The following is an 18,665-nucleotide window of genomic DNA, read 5'->3' as shown; positions in this document are numbered from 1 at the left end:
CTCCTGGCTGCAGGTGCAGAGCATCCCAGTCGGATGCAGGTACCAGGGCCCGCCCCCACAGCCCCAAAGCACCCCAGCCTCCATGGCTGAGCCTGTGGGCTCTTGGAACAGGCTCCATTCCCAAGCTGGCAGGTGTGGGTGTTCTTTGGAGTCATTAGAGAGGGCACAGAGCTCATGGTTTATGGTGCAGGGGCTGGGAACTTGGAGGGGGCTGTATGTGGGGCTGGATACTGAGGCGGTCAGAGGCCTAGGAACATCATCCTGGGCATGCTATACCTGTCATGCAGTCTGAGTCATGCTGCCAGGGCAGGGCATCCAGCTCCCAGCCTGGGAGTGCCGAGAGCCGAATCCACTGCAGAGCAGGGGTGATAGTCAGGGTCCTATCTCCTCTATCTGTTGGCAATCCACTGGTGATCTGGGATAAAATCTTGAGAGTCCCATACACGTGGTCATCACACAACACACCTCACAGGCCAGGCAGGAACACACAGCCCCCTTCCCTCCCTCCCAGGTACCATCATAGCTGCTAGCATGTGACTGAGGGCAGGGTCCCTGGCCCCCGCTGAAGCACTATCGCTGGACAGTGGGCTCAGGCACTTTGGCCTGTTGCTCCTAGGGGTCACCTGTGCTATTCAGCCAAGGGGACCACAGTGCCTGTTGGCCCAGCTGAGCTCCACGTAGCGAGCCCACCCACCTCCCCTGTCACAGACTCTCCCTCTTCTGCTTTTCCCAGCGGGAAGGGCCCAGCCTCACCTATGCGGCCTGCAGACCCCACAAATAGCTGAGGCTCCCCTCTTAGACTTATAAGTCTATGGCCAGTGGCATATGCCCTTCCTGCCTCCCCCAGGGTCCTTTCAGAGGGTCCTGGGCTTTCTGACCACCCAGAGGGGCCTCTGGCGCTCACTCCAGCCATTCATTCCTTTAAGGTTCACCATCCTGGGTCAAGCAGTGTTCTTTCTCTATCAGGCCTGTTGGCTGTTGGGTGGAGCTCGCCAAGGCGAGAGGTGGCCCTGGGCCAGTGGGTTGGAAGAGAGGGTGACCAGAGAAGAGAGAAGCCCAAAGGGGCTAAGCATTGGTCTGAATTGTGGGTGCACTGCCTGGGTGTCATGGGAGAGGCCAGCGTGTGTGGTCTGGGGAGGGCCGCTGCAGCCCCCAGGCACTACCTGTGAAGCTCTGGCTCCTCCCTCTTCCTCCCCTTTCCCTTCGAGCCCCTCTTTTCCAGGAATCTTGCCACACCTGCACCTGTGCCCTCCCCTCCCCAGCCCTTCCACAGCTGCCGCAGCACACCCCTGCTCTGCGCTTGCCTCACCAGCTCTCTGCTCACTTTTCTCTCCCCATTTTCTCTCTGCTTTCTCTTCAACTGCCAGCTGATTGGGTCAGACAAATCCATCCTGTCCTGAGAGCCCCCGGCCCCACTTTGACCTCTAAACAGATCCTCCTCTTCTCTGAGGCCTCCCTTTCCAAGCCTGCCTGGGCGGGTGTCCTGTGACTTGACAGTGGCTCCCCAGCCCAAAGCCAGCCCCCTTCGTGTGTGACTTAGTCTGTTGTAGTGGTGAGCTGACACATCCAGGTGTGACCGTTCCTGAAAACTTGAGCCCCTTCTGTGGTATGCCCTGCCCTGTTCTATAAATATCCATAAATACTCTGTGGCATGCCCTGCCCTGTTCTATAAATATCTATAAATACTCTGTGGTATGCCCTGCCCTGTTCTATAAATATCTACAAATACTGATACATATATACACACACACACATATATATACACACACACCCCTACACATGGCCGACCGCCTCGCCTCTAGCGCTGGGAATCAGTCACCGTGCTGTCCTTTTGGAATCTTGTGGCCCAACAAGAGAAAACTCTCCCCTGACATTCCCCTCCAAATTGCACCACCTCCAGTGAGCCTCCCTGTCATGCGCAGCCTGTGGACAGCCACCCTCCGCCATCCCTCCCAGCCCCCACCAAGCATGGGGGTGCTGTGCAGGCAGCCGTGTGGACTGAAAGTCTCCACCAGTTCTGTTGTTCCTCAGCTGAGAATCAAACCCATTTCTGGATGGTGGGGAATGTGTCCTCTGCTGGCTGTGTTCTCTGTGGAGCTCAGGGGAGGGAAAAGGTCAAGCCATGTCTAGGGTGCTGTTGGGAGTGGTGAAAAGGCCACACCCTTTCTGAGGGACACTTCCTGGAAAGCCCCTGGAGCTTAGCTGGCTCTTATCCTGTGAAGCCGGCTGTGGCCACTAGGGGCAGGGCCATGAACTCAGCCTGGAGGAGCCTGCGGGGCACCTGTCACTCTGGAGGGGCAGACAGAACGGTCACGAGGTGCACTGAGGGGCAGACAGAACAGGCCACCAGGCGCAGACAGGAGAGGCAGGCAGGGGGGACAGAATGGAAGATGCCTGGGGTGGATGGAAGTCAGGGCCCTTGAGTGCTGGTATCTGCCTTCCTGGCCACCACTATATCAGGCTTCCGAGCCTGTTGGCTGTCAGGGCCTCACTGTGCCCCATAGGTGCCATGACAGTCCCTGTGAAATCCATCAGGTGTCACCAATCAGCATACAGGTAACAGGCCTGGAAGGTTCCCAACAGCCAAGCTGGACATGCTTAGACACTCTGGGGCTCCTCGTTCAGTGGCACAAACTCCAGGACCCAGTGAGGGAAATGGGAACCCACCAGGCTGAGCAGTATGGCTAAATCCATTTATTCCATAATGAAAAGCAAAATAAACAGGAGTCATATCACCAGGGAGCCACAACCCATCCCCACCTCCTTCCTCTGTCCTGTGCTATCAATAAATAAGTCTCCCAGCCATAAGTAATGACTAGAACCTCCTCCCCATATACCAGCTCCAACCTCCATGAGGTACAATACAGGGGGTGGCCCTAACCCCTGGAATATACAAAATGTTACACAGATACTATATGTACACTGGGGAAGGGGGGCCACCCCAGCAGCCCGTGCCCTCGCCTGCTCTACACTTAGCCCCACTGTCCCGCCTCAGCTGCCTCTCCCAGTAAGAAGACGGGAGCCCCTCTGAGGGAAAAGTTGCTTTGGTGAGAGTAGGGAGGCCATCAGGCCTCCTCCAAACAAACCAACTCCACCAGCCTCTGGCTCTTAAATAATAAACATCACCTTCCAGGAATGTAAGGACTCAGCCCTGAGTCAAGGTGGTGAAGGGTCTGGTTGTCTGTCCTTCTTAAACCCTCAGGTTAGAAATCGTACCACTGTTAATTAGCTACATTATTTGGTCTAACAGTTTTTCTTTATCATTCTGAAACTGGGTTTATCCAATACACTGATAAATTCATACAATTTGGAAGAGTCAGTTGAAGGACCAATATTTGCACTCTTTCAGTGAATGCAGGCAAATCTGTTATTTCATCTGTAAAATCATATTATTGCTCTCCTATTAATGTCATATTTATAAAAGTATCATGAGGATGCCAAATGCTAAAAATGGAGATGGTCTAGTAATAACTAGAGTTTCATTCCCCAGGAAGTGCGCATACAACTCCCCCTATATCCTAATACTGTGACGTATTTGGGGACATAGACATTAGAACTTCATGAAGTTTTCACTGTTGATTCTTTCCCAAGCATCATGAAGTTATGATTTAGACAATGTATGACTGAAATAATTCATTCATCATGTGTAGGCACATTAACATAAATATGGCACAAAATATGCCTCTAACTGAAACCGAGAGGTATAAAAACATATTTCACTCTTCGTAAAGAACTTTGTGAGGAAATATAACTCTGTGATTGTATAGATACTCTTACTCAAATACTGTGACATTCACCAACAGTAGATTGCATTGCAGTTTGTAAACATTTTAAGTTTCATAAACTTCACCTTGATTTTCAAATGCAGTATAATACTGTCTACTAAAACTCCTTTTTGTTTCAATTAAGTACTGTCACATATATTAGTTTATAAAAATGGTTGTTATTATTTTTAAAGTGTTTTCCATTCAAGGAAAAGAAGTAAATTCCTATGGCAGATTAACCAATGTGGCTGAAGAATAGGTATGAGCCAGAGAGGTCTAGATGGTAAAATCAATCTTCTAGCCTCAAAGAAGCTCCGTGAACATAGAGGAATGCCAGGTGTCACACAGCTTTCCTTCACTCGAATTCATTCTTGACTAGAGCCTGTATGCCTGTTCCAGGGACATTTAAACTCTGAAAGGATTTCTTATGATCTTTACTAAATACATTAAGAAGAATGCCAAGCAGTGCCCTTTTGTGTGCTGGGACATGTAGTCATGTGATTAAAACAGGTAACATGAACTCTGACTTTAAAATGTATTGTAGATATAAATGCTCTAAGCTAGAAAAGGTTTTCCACATCCACAGTCCATGATGGGAGCCTTTCATTCCTAGGAAATAATCCCTTTTTAGGTCATTGAGAAAGAGTCCAACTGCTGCAGCTCATGCTGCAATATCTTCATGAGCCCAGAGCACATACAAATCCTAAGGGAACTACCATAGTACCGCGCTCATTCCTGGCACCAGAACAAATGAAACACACTCTATCCTGTACACACCTGCCAGAGCAGGCCACTTTCCTCTTCTGTGAGATTTTAAAAGCTCCCCAAAATGTTATCACTCCCATCCCCAATACACAGAAAATAGGGGAAAGGCTGTTTCCAGTTCTTGGCCTTTGAACAACTCTAAATGTCAGTACTCACAGTGGCATATTACAAAGTAAGAAACTGCGCACTTGAGGGCAAACCACATATTGAGCTAATGAAGAGCTCACTGTGATTAGGATTCGATCAAACATAATAGCAGAACATAAGCCAATTTTATCTGAATTCTGTAATGAATATACATGCTGCAATAACATTGAAAAAGCATGGCAGCCTATTCCAAACCAGTAAGAATAGTTTTGTGCAAATAGCGGGTCTTTGTGTGTTTGGACTCCCACCATGTAAGGGCAAACTCAGTATGTGAGCTAATGACCTACAATTATCAAATTAAAAACAAAAATGCTAAAGGTAACTTTCTACAAACAAATTTAAACTGTAAATTAGAAACATAAATAAACATGAGGGGCTCTAACATTCCAATGAAGTAAATGAATTGTGTAGGGGATTCTTTTTTTTTTTTTTAAACTTCTTGACCAGCTCTCAGATGATGATGATGTTTATCTCCCTGTTCTTGGCTGCCCGGTAAAAGAATGGCATGCAGGGTTTGCTGGCCAAGCCTGGGTGCTCCTGGGTGTCCTGCGTTACAGGAAGCAGCTGCAGGATCTTCAGTGCAGTGGGGCTGTCACGGGGAGAACCCTCCCTGGCCTGTCCCGGTGCAGGCTTCATGCTGTGAAAATCTTTGGAGAGAGGGAGGCGGGGCTCTGAGTACACTGCGAGCCTCCCCTGCTCCTGCCTGCCCACCCCGCCTGAGGACTCTACTCACCACCCTGCTCCTCCACAGCCCCAAGTTCCTGGGGGGCTGGGGCCCCTGGAGCGGACTCATTAACAGGGTTCTGGGCAGCAGGGAGGAATTTGTCATGCCCCTCGTGGTCGCCCACAACCGGCAACACCATATCTTGCAGCTCCAGCAGCTTCACCTGAAGGGAGGGGTGCTCATTTGCCACGCCTGAGCCAGCGCCAGCACCCACCCTCACCCCCAACCCCGCAGAGATGTTGCACACCCTCTACCTTCATCTCCTCCTCCTTCTGGGCCAGCCTGCTGGCTTCCTCCTCCTGGTGCCGCATGTTTGGCCCTGCCCTCTGGCTCTCATATACCGTGATGTACTCTCCTGTGAGAGGACACGGCTCAGACACTGGGGCCCCTCTGAAGGCCCTGCAGCTCCCCGTGCCCGTGCCCTGGCCTCCTGCTTACTCATGCCATCTGTCGCTCCAGAGAGCTGGATGAATCCAAGCTCTAGTTTCTCCACCTGCTGCTTCCCGTCCACCTTATCCCTCGGGAGGTCCATAAAACTGCTCTGGAGCCAAAATAATAGGGTCACATCACGGGAGTCACCTGTCCTGCCCCATCCCCACTTTTCTTGGCCCATGCCAGGACTCACTCACCTTCACCTTCTCCATGGCCTCCTACAGGGCCCGGTAGCTCTCCCCACACACAAACTCACCCCCAGTCCCTGGGGCCGGGGCCACTGCCTCTGGCTCCTTCCAGGCTGAGGCCACCAGGTGAGCTAGGTGCAGGCAGCACAGCCTTTGCACCTTCCATTGCCCACATAGCCGTGCCTGCTCCTCCTGGAAACTGGCTCCAGCAGAGTTGAAAATGCCACTTGAAGGCAAGAGGTGAGTATTCTTGTAGGGGCATACACAGAACAAATGGGGCAGGGAGGTGGAGCACAGCCCCTTCCCTTGGGGCCTCAGAGAGTGCACCTGTTGGTCACAGGTGAAGTGGTGTCTGACCACTGGCTCCCGGAAGGAGTGAAGGTCCAAAGAAATCAGAAGGCGGGGAAAGCAAGAGCGTAAGGGGGTCTGGGAGGGGCCACAGAGGAAGGTGGCAAAGCGGGGGCAGGGAAAGTCAGACTCACCGTGGCCTCCCGGCTCTCCAGGTCCTGTGGGACACTCGGCATAGGCTGAGGCACCCCCTCCTCCTCACTGTCTGCATGTCCTCCTCCATCTCCTGTGGGGAGGTGGCCAGAGGGGTCCTCAGAAAACCCAACAAGGGAAGTACTGTGGGCCCACCTCTGTCCCCACCCTCACTGTGTAACCCTGAGCCAGCCCCTCCCCAGAGGGGAATGAGCTGCTGTTCTTTAGTTTTCCTATTAAGATCCAAGATCTTCTATATTGCCCAGGTACAGTCCTGATACCTGTCATTGTGGGAGTTCTGACCTGCTCCCTTTCTGATCTGGGCCAGTTCACTCATCCTTAGGCAACCTGGTGGCCCCCTGCTCCCGGGAGGTCATCATATTGATGCCGAACTTAGTGCAGACACCCAGTTGGCTTAACAACCAGCTGTTCTAAAGGTCTCTTCCAACCCCTCAATCCTATGCTGCTAACAGTCCCCCCTTCCTCCTGGGGCCCTCTCCTCTTCCTCTGAGTGGTCTCCTGTACCTTGTCCAGGGAGAGCCATGAGACTCAGCTGGGTCTCCAGCTGTTGGTTCTGCTGGCCGGCAGCTTCTAGGCACTCCTAAGGGGATGAAAAATAGAGTGAGAAGGCACAGAGGTTGCCAGGTCATCCCCTTGGGGCCCTGTCGTCAGCAACTCCCTCTCCCGGGTCTCCTGCAACTTTTGGCAGGCCATCTCAGCCACCGCTTTGCCCTGAGCTTCCTGCTGCTGCAGCTGGTCCACGAGCTGGGTCTGCAGCAGTAACTGCCTGTGCGGCGCCTCCTTCTCAGAGGTCAGCTGCTAATAGGTGACCATGTACTGCTGCAGGTGACCCCGGTACTAGTCTCACTGCTGCTGCTGCAGACTCTGAGACTCTTGGCTCTTCAGCTGTATCTTCAGGAAGACCCTGGGCATGAGGGCGTGTGGTGGTTGGCTTCCAGATTCTGGGCCCATTAATAGGGTAGTGAGGGCACGGTGGGGCTCTGTCACCTGCCCGGGACCCTGGCCCCTTGTTCCAGGCCTAAGAGACTTCCCACTTTGTCTAGAACCTCGTGCCTCCTTCCCCAGCCTCAAATCTCCTGTCCTTCTTCCCACCATTTAAACTGTAGGCCACAGACTGGTGGAAAAGCTGAGGGAGCCAATCACCATCTGCTAAGTGTGCTCCATGCCTAATGCTTTCCATGTGTTCTCTCATTTAATCCCCAGCAACCATAAGAAAAATGTTAACTTCCTTTTGAAGTCAAAGAAACAGAGACTTAGAGATGAAAAGTAGTTGAATGGTGACCAGTGGAACCAAGGCCAGGATCCAGTTTGAATCTAAGGAGGCTTTTTTGTTTTGTTTTGAGACAGAGTGTCACCATGTGGCCCAGGCTGGAGTGCAGTGGTGCAATCTCGGCTCACTGTAACCTCCACCTCCCAGGCTCAAGCAATTCTTGTGCCTCAGCCTCCTGAGTAGCTGAGATTACAAGCATGTGCCACCATGCCGGGCTAATTTGTTGTTGTTATTTTAGTAGAGGTGAGGTTTCACAATTTTGGCCAGGTTGGTCTCAAACTCCTGACCTCAAGTGATTCTCCTGCCTCAGCCTCCCAAAGTGCTGGGATTACAGGCATGAGTCACTGTGTCTGATGTAAGGAGCCTCTTGTACCACTGTCTCCACCCCTATGGTTAGGGAATCCATGCCTTTAGCTGGCATGATGATATCGAGACCTGGGAGGAGCCCAAGGCTACCCACCTCTAAAATCAGAGGACAGGAAGCAAGAAACAGTCATGAAGCTGCCCTGGAGGGTGCTGCCATCACCTGCCCCCCAGCTAGAGCTGCCTTTGGCCTGGCACCTCCCCTCCCCAGAGGCTGCTGCCCACCTCCCAGCCCTTCTTGGATGGGGCAGAGGTTACCATCTCCTTCACCTCGCTCAGTGTCTCCTGCAGCTCCTTTACTTGCTTCAACTGCAGTGCGCTCTTGTTCTCATTGTTCTGGACAGAGAGAAGCAATCAGTGGCCAGCCACTGCAGCTGGAGACCCCAGAACTTCGTGTCTGCCTCCCATGTCACCGGAAAGGGTGGAAGTTGGTTAGAAAAATCATCCCCTCTTCCCCACAGCCATCAGAGCAGGGCCTGATGAGCTCTGGCTCACAGATGCCTTTAGAAGTACCATGTCATGTGAGGGCTACACTGCCTCATTTTACAGGTGGGGAAACAAAGGCCCGGAGGGCTAGGGATGAGGGCAGGCTCCCCAGGTAGGGCAACCCACCAGATCCTCAAAGCTGCACTGTGGCTCGGCCAGTTGCTTGTTGAACTTGTGGTTCTGGGAGAGTGCAAGCCTCTCCTCCTGCATTCGCAGCCTCTTCTCCTGTTTTCGTAGCCTCTCCTCCTTCTCCCACAGCCTCTCCTCCTGCTTTCGTAGCCTCTCCTCCTCCTTTTGCAGCCTCTCCTCCTGCTTTTGCAGCCTCTCACCCTGCTCCCCCAGCCTCTTCTGCTTCTCCTGAAGCCTCTCCTTTTGCTCACATAGTCTCTCCTCCTCCCGCAGCCTCCTCTCCTGCTGCTCTCGGAGCCTCTCCTCCTGCTCCTGGATTCTCTTCTTTTGCTCCTTGCTCAGGAGAGTCAAGGCCTGATTGTTTTCCACCTGGGATTGGAGCTTTCCCTCCAGACTTTCCACCTCCTTCCTCAGGTGTTTGGCCTCATCTTGTAGCTGTTCCACCTCAGATGTCCCTGCTGGGGGTGCTGAGGATGAAGGCTCAGCTGAGAAATGAAGCAGACAATAAGGGCCTCTGGATTCCCCACCCACCAACCCCCCTCAAAGAAAAAGCCCTCCTTTTGATGCAGCTCCTCTCAGGCTTCCCAAACTTGTCCTCACTGCTAATGATTCCTCGCACCCAATGGTAGCCAATTTCCAAGCCATGTCAGATAGACAGCACTGTGAGTGGCTGACAATGGGCACTCCTTTCTCTTGGCTGACGGGGACCCTGAGGCTCATGGAGATGACAAGGCTTGCTGGCTGCTGACACAGACCACTTTCCCGCTGCCTCAATGCCCTTCCATCCACCCACCTCCCTGGGGCATTCTAAGCCACCCCACAGCCCTCTGATGCCAGTCCTGCTCCCAGGTCACACTAGTCCCATCTTACCCATCTGGTGTTTGAGTTCGGACAAGCTCCTCTCCAGCTCCTGTATCCGATGTATGTCACGTTTCTTCTCCTCCTTCAATGTGTGAGCCTGCCCAAAGCACAGGGGGAAAGGGCCCTGGAAAGAGGGGCTGGTGGCTGGACAAGCTACCATCTCCCTCTCTGCCCCCACCTCCACAAAGCCCAGACCCATGAACACCTCTGGCTGTACTAGTCCCATTTTACAGATGCCCAGAAAGATCCAGTGACCCATCTAACATGGGGCTGAAGGGTCAGGTCTCACCTCCATCGACATTTTCCGCATCCTCTCCTGCCACCGGGCCCTCTCTCCTTTTATATGTTGAGCATATTCCTCTCTCTCCAGCTGGACTTGTTTAAGTGACTCTGTCACCTGCAAGAATGGCCACAGAAGTGAGGAAGGGCTGTCACTGGTCCTCACCTGCTCCTGGTCAGCTGGGATCATCTTCCCTCCACATCCCTCCCTCTGCAAAGTCTCACTTGTGTCACGTGTGCGTTCAGCAGCGCCCGCTCCTTTCTGGTCTGCTGTAACTGCCGCTGGAGGACTGCTTCACTGCGGCTCGAGGACTGGATGGTGAAGAGTGAGAAGTTTCGATCTGGGGAGCCCAGGCAGTGCCCCCTAAAAAGGCTAGGGTTAGGCTCAATATACAACTCTGTGAGTAAATATCAAGGCATTTCAAAGCCCATGGCCTGGGTTTTAAAAGAACTCAGTAAAGTTGGAAGGGACAGGGAAAGAGATCGAACTTATAGCTGGCTAGCAGAGGCCCAGAGAGATCAGATAACATTGCTGTTGTTATTACTGTTATTAATACCACTGTTTGAACCTTTATGGAGTGCTTCACCAGGTTCCATACTAGCAATCCCCTGTAATCCTCACAACCACCATATGAGATAGTTACTAGGATAACCTCTATTGTGGAGATGAAAAACATGGAGTTTTCGAGGTTAAGTGCTTGTCTAAGATCACTGAGACAGAGCTGGGATTTGAACACCCAGGTCTATCCAATTCTCTAAGCCCATTTTCCTTGCTGGGGGTGGGGGCACAGATAGGAAGGGGGAAATTATTCTTTTGTTCCCATTTTGAAAGGATGACAGATTCGCATAGTCCACAACTCAGAAGGCACAGAAGAGAAGTGTCTTCCAGCCACCCTGTTACTCTCTCCTGAGTTTTTTATGAACACTTGCAGACATGTTTTATGTATATTATCATAGTACACGCACACACACATACACACACACACACCTTTCCTCTCTCTACAGAAATTGTGAAGTACTAAAGGTACTGTTCTGTACCTTCACAGTACAAGTACCCAATACACCACCTAGGCTTTGGCCAAGGCCACAGCCAGGTAAGGGCAGGGCAGGCACTTGGCCTTCAAGCTGTGTGTGCAGTGCTCACTCCCCCCAGTGCCCCTCAACTCACCCACGGCAGCTGACTCAGCCCCAGGCTGTCTCTAACAACCACACACAATAGCAGCTAGAAATGAGCATGCTGCCTTCTGGGCAGAACACTGCATCCTCCAGAAGCGACCTTTACACTCTCTCCTCCACTGGGAAGCCAGGCTGCCAGGGGATGGGGCAGTTGGTTGGACTCACCCTGTCCTCTTCCTGCTGCTGTGTAGACAAAGCAGAGAGAGCCCGCTCCAATTCTTGAATACGCTGTAAAGAATATTGCAGACGGCCGGCCAGATCCTTGGACTCTTCTGTAATGACAGAGGTGGAGATGGGGCCCAAAGGACTCCCCCTAAAGACCTGTCAAAGTGCCAGGTTGAAGGATGATGGGGTGCCCAGATTCCCACCTTCAAAGTGTCTGGCGGCACGTTTAGTATGGTAAAGGGTGGTCTTCAAGTCTGCCTTTTCCAGCGTGAGGATGTTGATTGTCTGAAATGGAAGGTTTGGGAGAAAAGCCAAGCAAGTGCTGAAAGAGAAGGAAAGAAACATTCTCCGGAGGACAGGAGAAAACTCCCCACCCTCCACTCACCTCTAACTGCTCCGTCTGTGCTTTGTGTATGTCACTGTTTGCTTTCTTTTCCTATAGGAAGAGGAAGACAGAGCTCTTACCACGGGGAGGCAGAGATGGCACAGCAAGAGACATGCCCCCAGAATGGCACCAATGCCCCAGCACAGGCCCACCCATGGGACCAGGTTATCAGGGACCCTGTGGGGATGCGGTGGAATCTGAGGGATGAGCCTTCTTCCCCAGGCTGGGAGTGGGCGAGATGAGTTGGTGCCTCTACGTCTGAGTGCCCCCCAAACCCAGCAGTCATGTTGTGAGCAAACAAAGAAATCAGGTTACTTCTTCCAGCTGATGTTCCACTTGTTTCTTCTGTTGTTTCTGTGGGGAGAGTCAAATTCAGGTGACTGAGGGTGGCCCCCTCAACTCTATTCCCCAGATCAGGAAGCGGTAAGCAGGGGCCAGGAACGAATTTTAAAGACAAAATTCTCAGACCCAATGGCAACATGAACTGGTCAACTCTCCTCAAGCTCGCAAGGACAGAGGATTTGGGTCTTTGTTGGTTTTTGCCCACAGCCACAGAACTCAAAGTCTGAACCTGGATTCTCTCAAAAGGACAGTAACATAAACCTCTAGGGATGGAGTCTGAGAAAGGCCCACCCTTCTGCCAGCTTGTGATTGAGAAAGGTGCATTCATTCAACAAACATTTACTGAGCACATACGAGCCAGGTACAGTTCTTCACAGCAGATATAAAATGGAAAAGGACAGACAGGAGTCCTTGGCCCTCAGGTTTACATTCTAGGAGCCTTTAAATCTCAGACTCTCAGAGCTAACCGAGACCTTCACTGCTCTACCTCCTTCGGAAACACTAGCCCAAAGAGGAGAGGTGGCTTGTCCAGACTCAAAGAGCAAATTAGGAACTGAGTCATGGCAGAAATATGGGACCCCTGACAAACCATCAGGTTAGCGCTTCCCTGAGAGGTGACAACCCCAGGACGTGTGTGGCAAAGACTGGAGCAGGGGTGTCTGGAGAAGAGAGAGTCGACAAACGGGCCAGTGACAGAAGAGCCATGCTGCATGCTCCTTGCTCTGGGGTCCCTCCAGGTGAGGCCTGGGTGCTCCAGCTCCCCATTTGCCATTGGCACCAGGGGCCCCCAGCCCCTTTCTTCGGAGCCCCAAGGGGAAAGTAAAGCCCAGGATTGGCAGCGTGGAATCACATGACCCCACTGAACTCTTACCAATGATTCTATGTTTTCACAGAGTTGATTGATAGTTGCAGAGCTTGAGTCCAGGGCTACTGCTTGTTCTTGGTTCTGGCTCTGAGGCACATGCAGAGAGCAGGAGTTGGAGGAGGATTGTGGGAAGAGGTAGAGAGAACAATCATTAGGGCTGGGCTATGTGTGGGTTGTCTCAGCTGGCAGAGGGGCACCCAGCCCCCACCGTGAGAGGAGGTTGGGGGGCTGGCCTGCAGGGTCACTGCACCTTGGCCCAGGGCCTCTTACTTCCAGATCCTTCAGAGTAACAGATGATACAGGAGTAATAAAAATGAGATATTTTTTAAAAAATAACTTACATGGGAAGCAGTTGTGGATATAGAGAAAGTATAAAAACAGCAAAGGGGGCGAGCACAGTGGCTCATGCATGTAGTCCCAGCACTTTGGGAGGCTGAGGTGGGTGGATCACTTGAGATCAGGAGTTCAAGACCAGCATGGCCGACATGGTGAAACCCCATCTCTACTAAAAATACAAAGATTATCTGGGCGTGGTAGCAGGTGCCTGTAATCCCAGCTACTAAGAAGGCTAAGGTAAGAGAATCACTTGAACCTGGGAGGCAGAGGTTGTAGTGAGCTGAGATCGCACCACTGCACTCCAGTCTGGGTGAGAGAGTGAGACTCTGTCTCAAAAAAAAACAAAAAAACAAACAAACAAACAAAAAGGCCCCAAATCCCACATGCCTGTTGTGTATGTTATTCCCAAGTTACTTTTAAACTTTAAGATCTCACCATTTCTAAGATGATAAAGATGTGGGGAAGGAAAAAACCCAATCAATCAAGCAGGTGAAGAAGCAGACATAAACAGGATGAAGGTTAATGGTAGCAACATAAAACAAGGCAGAGGCCAAGTATCCCCCAAACCAGAGAAGCTTCAGGGGCATGAGGGACATGCACAGCTGGAGAGAGCAAGCCAGAGAGGGGTCTCAGCCCCATCTCACCTTCCACTTGTGCAATAGGGGAGCGCTACCCACTGGAATGGTTAAGGTTGGACACCAGCTCCTTCAGAATGTCCTGAATCTACAGGAGGTGACAAAGGAAAAACACAGGCAGGGGGAGAAAGACAGAAGTGGCTTAGAGAGAAGCAATAAAGTCAGTGTAGAAGGAAGATGTGGGTTCAGGAAAATGAAACGCTGAGGAAGAGCAGAGGAGATTGAAACCATGGCCTGTGCCATTCTTCCAAATGGCCACCTGCTGCCTTGCCAGGGACAGGAACAAATAGATGGAAAAGTTCCCTGAGTGATGCAGTCACAGAGTGGAGAAATCTGACCAATGCAGCCCTTAATACGCTCACTGGACCCCTCTCCTCAGGCCCAGGATGTGGACGATGAATCTGGTAGAGCTCCAGACCTCCACCTCCATTAAAAACACCAGACTCCTGAGTAAGGGTTCATTTGAACTAAGGGGGCTCCAGCTAAAAAACAAGTTTGAAAGGCACTGATCTTATCCAGTATCATCTTACAGAGGAGGAAACTGAGGCCCTGGGGAAGAAGTGATTTTTCTGTGGTCACTCAGCAAGCTGGTGGCAAGTTAGATCTTCTCTTACTCCTAGTGCCTGGGGCTCTCCTTATCACACCCTGAGCCCCCTTCTGTGACTCCTAAAGGGACAGCTTGATGGCAAGTGGCTGTACTCATTGGCCCAGCTTCCCCTTGAGACTAGGGATCAGGAAAATCAAAGAGCAATGACCATTTCCTGGGTATCCTGGGTGTTCACAGCAGGACATATACCAGGGATTAACATAAAAACAACTACAATATGGAATCTCATTTAAACTTCAGAAATGAAAATCAAACACCACTACCCCTATTTTACAGATGTGAAAAGAGAGGCCCAAAGAACTCTAGCAACTTGCCATAAATCAGATCCCTAGCCAATGGAGAGGCAGGATTCAAACCCAGAATTCTTAACCAGTACCCAGCAATCTTAACAATTACCCTCTACTGCCCCCTTGGGCCCCCTGTCCCCAGGAGCCTGGTCAGCCAAGACTCACATCCCCAGGTGAGTGGCAACCACCAGAAGTGGTTGTCTCAGGGTTACTGCCAGTTTTTTTCTTTTTTGTCTTCGCTCCTGCCGGAACAGCAGGGCTGTTCCTCTGCTGATATTCTTTTAGCTGTGGGAAAGAAGAGCAGTAATACTCATGAGAACTACCAGCCCCTACAGCCACAATACCCTTTACAGTTTTTCAAAATACTCTTATACACCATCTGATTTAATGCCACCAACAACTGTACAAGGTGTTTTCACAATCACTTACTGATTGAGAGGGATGGATATTATGGCTTAAAAAAAGGGAGGGTGGGCAATAATGGGACTTAAACTCAGTCTTCTGACTCCAAGCTCTGGGGTTTTCCCATGAATCAGCAGCTGGCAGAGACCAAAATCAGAGGCAAAGGTAGAAAACTAAACATTAAGTAGGCAGGAACTGCATACTGTGTGGTTTGGAGTCATACATCCTCACATGTCTGTTAGTGTGAAGAAGTGCACCAGAACCCTTCAAACTTTTATATGCATGTGTCCTCATGGCAGAAGGCAGCTTTTTTGTTAAATCTGGGAATTGATCAGAAAGAGGACAACCCAAGTCTCGTTTCAGAGAGAAGTCTGGTATACTCTTAGAAACGTATGTGACTGTCATCCCTAAGTACATTAACGTTTTTTCTCTCTCAGGAGAATCAAGGGAAACTGATGCTTCAGAAAGATCTCCCACATTTATCCTGTGGCACTCAAAGTACCCCAAGTTGAGATGATATGAGGAAGATTCAAGTTGTCAAGTTCAGTTTCCCAAGATCTATTCCACAGAAGATGAGCAAATCTCACTTCAGAGACCACTGACTGAAGGGCAGTCTGGTCCCAGAACTGTGGAGAATTAGAATATGAGGTGGAGAACTCAGAAAAACATGTTAAAGTCTCTCTGGAGAGTAGAAGCCTAGGAAAAAATGAAAGCAAACCCATTCTCCCATTGCCACCCAGAGATACTGTCAACGTTTGATCTCACAGGGGAAGTGTAGGCTTTTCACAAAGTCAATGTCTATGCAAAGGGAGTAAGGCAGCCTGAAACCTGTTGCTCCTAAGTCCCATAGTCCCCATTCCCCTTCCAGGTGGAAATTTGTGCTGTGGCCAGAGGAACCAGAAATAGGGTAAGAATGCTTAGGGGACTGGGTTGTAAGATGAAAGTCCAGTCTTGCAGCAGTAATGACAGTCCCTAGGGGGACTGTGACATCACTTCATTCTACTCATCCTGGGGGTGGGGGGAACCATATCAGTGCAATGACTGAGTTGTTGATCCATGATGGGGGAGGGGATGTAGGGCTGGGACCCAGGTCTTTGGAGATGCCAGTCAAAAGAGCCCAGGGATTCAGGCTTGGGTGAGTAGGAGGGGAAAGTAGAGTCTGCAGCAGGGAGCCCCAGGAGTCACCAGCCCAAAGTCACCCAGGGATGACTGGTGATGGTGGCAGGCTGGGGCTGGGGTACCCAGGTCTTCAGACAGGTGAGCCCAAAGAACCCAGGGAGGTTGGGCTTGGGGCAGCAGGACGTGATGGCCGAGTATGGAGCAGGGAGCCCCAAGAGTCATCCACCAAAAGTCACCACGGGGTGACTGGCGAGGGCAGAGGCTGGGCTGCTTGCTGAGGGGGGCGTGGCTGACTGACAAGACTTTGGTGGGGGGACCCCAGAGGTGTCAGGGTTAGGGGGCCAAGCCTAGTGTGCCTCAGGAGTGGTATGTACTCTGGCAGTGGTCTTGTCATTGGAGGGGATCTCTGGCTAGGTTGGGGGGCTGTGACCTGGTGTGTCTTACCTTTTCCTTGGCTGCTGCCAATTGGCTCTGTCGCGTTGCTTCTAACATCATGGGGTGGGGAGGGAGGCAGGGTTGGGGCCACATCAGCGAACACCTCCAGTCACCTACCAGGTGGCTGTGTGACTGAGCCAGAGGAGGCGTAACCAGGGCCCCACTAGAATGCAGAATGGGGGCGTGGCCTTAATGCTCCAAGCCCATTGGTCAATGAGAAAGACGAAAGGGAAAGGAGGCGTGGCCAGGGAGCAGTGTGTCCAGAGGAACCTGTGGCATCACAAGGAAAGCTGCCCACGCAACTGCTGTCCCCGCCCACTTGGGGAGGGGGCGGGGCCTGCCTACTCCGGGAGAGGGGAGGGACTGGCTTTTGCTTTAAAACGTTAAAAATAAACTTTAAAAAATATATGTGTTTATAATTTAAATATATGTGTGTCAGTGTGTGTGTGTCTACATGTTCCTCCAGAGCTGTCTTCATTATCCAGCTTCTATGCATGGTCTATGATTTTGGCCTACATTTTTCATCTTCAGATGGAATACAAGAATTACCAGTATTACCTCAATTGAGACACAAATCCTATAAAAATGGAAAATCTATAGCATGTTTGATGATTAATGGACTATATTATCCAACATTCCAATAAGGTAAACACAATGATTTCTCTTTTTTGGAAAAACATTTCTTTTATTCTCCTACATTATTAAGATTTTTTTTAAAAAAAGAAACATGTCTAATATCTTTAAAAACACAAAGCTTTTGGGCTGGGTGCGGTGGCTCACACCTGTAATCCCAGGACTTTGGGAGGCCTAGGCGGGTGGATCACCTTAGGTCAGGAGTTCAAGACCAGCCTGGCCAATATGGTGAAACCCCATCTCTACTAAAAACACAAAAGCTAGCCAGATGTGGTGGTGGGTACCTGTAATCCCAGTTACTCGGGAGGCTGAGGCAGGAGAATCACTTGAACCCGGTAGGCGGAAGTTGCAGTGAGCCAAGGTCACACAACTGCACTCCAGCCTGGGTGACACAATGAGACTCCATCTCAAAAAAAAAAAAAAAAAAAGAATAGTCAAAAGTAAATAAAAACACAAAGCTATCAATTTGATAAGCACTCAAAGCTCTTTACTGGTTTAAAGTATATAAAAGGCCTATTTTTCTAGAATCACCTGACCTCCGCTTTGCAAATGAAACTGAATTTCTCACTTGATACTTGGCTGTGACTTGCAATCATGAAAACCAAGAACTGTGTTATGTCACTGTGTATTGTTTGTTACCTGAATTCCACACTAGGCTGAGATCAAGGGTTGAATCTTTCACGATTTGCTCCATAACCTGTGAGCTTCTTTTCCCACACCAAACTAAGCTTTTTTCTAGAGTTCTACAATTTACAGTTAGTAGACAAGAGTGGTTCTCAAAAATGTAGTCTCTGGACTATCAGCACCAGCAGAACCTGAGAACTTTTTATAAGTGCAAATTCTCAGGCCCCACCCTGGACCTGGTGAATCAGAAACTCTGGAGTAGGGCTCAGCAATCTGTGCTGCAGTAATCCCTTCAGGTGTTCAAGAACCTCTGACATACAGCAGGTAGAAAAATGTGTTTCCTTCTGTAGGTCCAAAGCCAGGGATACCATATATTCTGCCTTTATACGAAACAATTACATGCAATTAAAAGACAGAAATCTCCTTCCTACTCCCACCCTCCATCCAATGTGTTTTATTTTTATGAGTTAAATAAGAAAAAAAATGGCAATCAGAGATTCAGTCTAAAAAGTATATTTACAAGTGTCAGTTCTCATCCAGCCTGATCTCATACAATACCATTTACACCCTCCTACCTCTCAAGTTTTTAAAAAAGTCTATTCACAATGTAAGTCTCAGGCACACTAGCAGTTCTACAATAAAACACCAAGTAGATCAGAATGACCAAACTTACTACAGAAGAAAAGGGGAATGATTGGCTGTATTTTCAAATTGCATTCAACCAGAAATGTAAGTTTTGAATTCT

General features: G+C 50.2%; 1 protein-coding gene across 1 annotated transcript; it reads right to left on the bottom strand.

Moving 5' to 3' along the window:
• Positions 1 to 5,126: 5,126 nt before the first annotated feature.
• Positions 5,127 to 16,756, bottom strand: LOC112627519 (golgin subfamily A member 6C-like). The gene is made up of 18 exons (XM_025389826.1): positions 16,673 to 16,756; positions 14,873 to 14,992; positions 12,849 to 12,929; positions 11,951 to 11,989; positions 11,636 to 11,686; positions 11,454 to 11,535; positions 11,251 to 11,357; positions 10,135 to 10,221; positions 9,920 to 10,027; positions 9,640 to 9,727; positions 8,767 to 9,254; positions 8,425 to 8,490; positions 7,026 to 7,101; positions 6,503 to 6,594; positions 5,839 to 5,941; positions 5,655 to 5,755; positions 5,410 to 5,563; positions 5,127 to 5,323 (listed from the first exon to the last, which is right to left on the bottom strand). Exons 1-18 carry the CDS (start codon positions 16,754 to 16,756, stop codon positions 5,127 to 5,129), a joined length of 2,124 nt encoding a protein of 707 aa, XP_025245611.1.
• Positions 16,757 to 18,665: the final 1,909 nt, after the last annotated feature.

Source organism: Theropithecus gelada, chromosome 7a (genome assembly GCF_003255815.1).
Source record: "Theropithecus gelada isolate Dixy chromosome 7a, Tgel_1.0, whole genome shotgun sequence".
Classification (NCBI taxonomy): Eukaryota; Metazoa; Chordata; class Mammalia; order Primates; family Cercopithecidae; genus Theropithecus; species Theropithecus gelada.
Note: the sequence above shows the minus strand (reverse complement) of the source record. Positions and strands in the feature narration are given on the sequence as shown.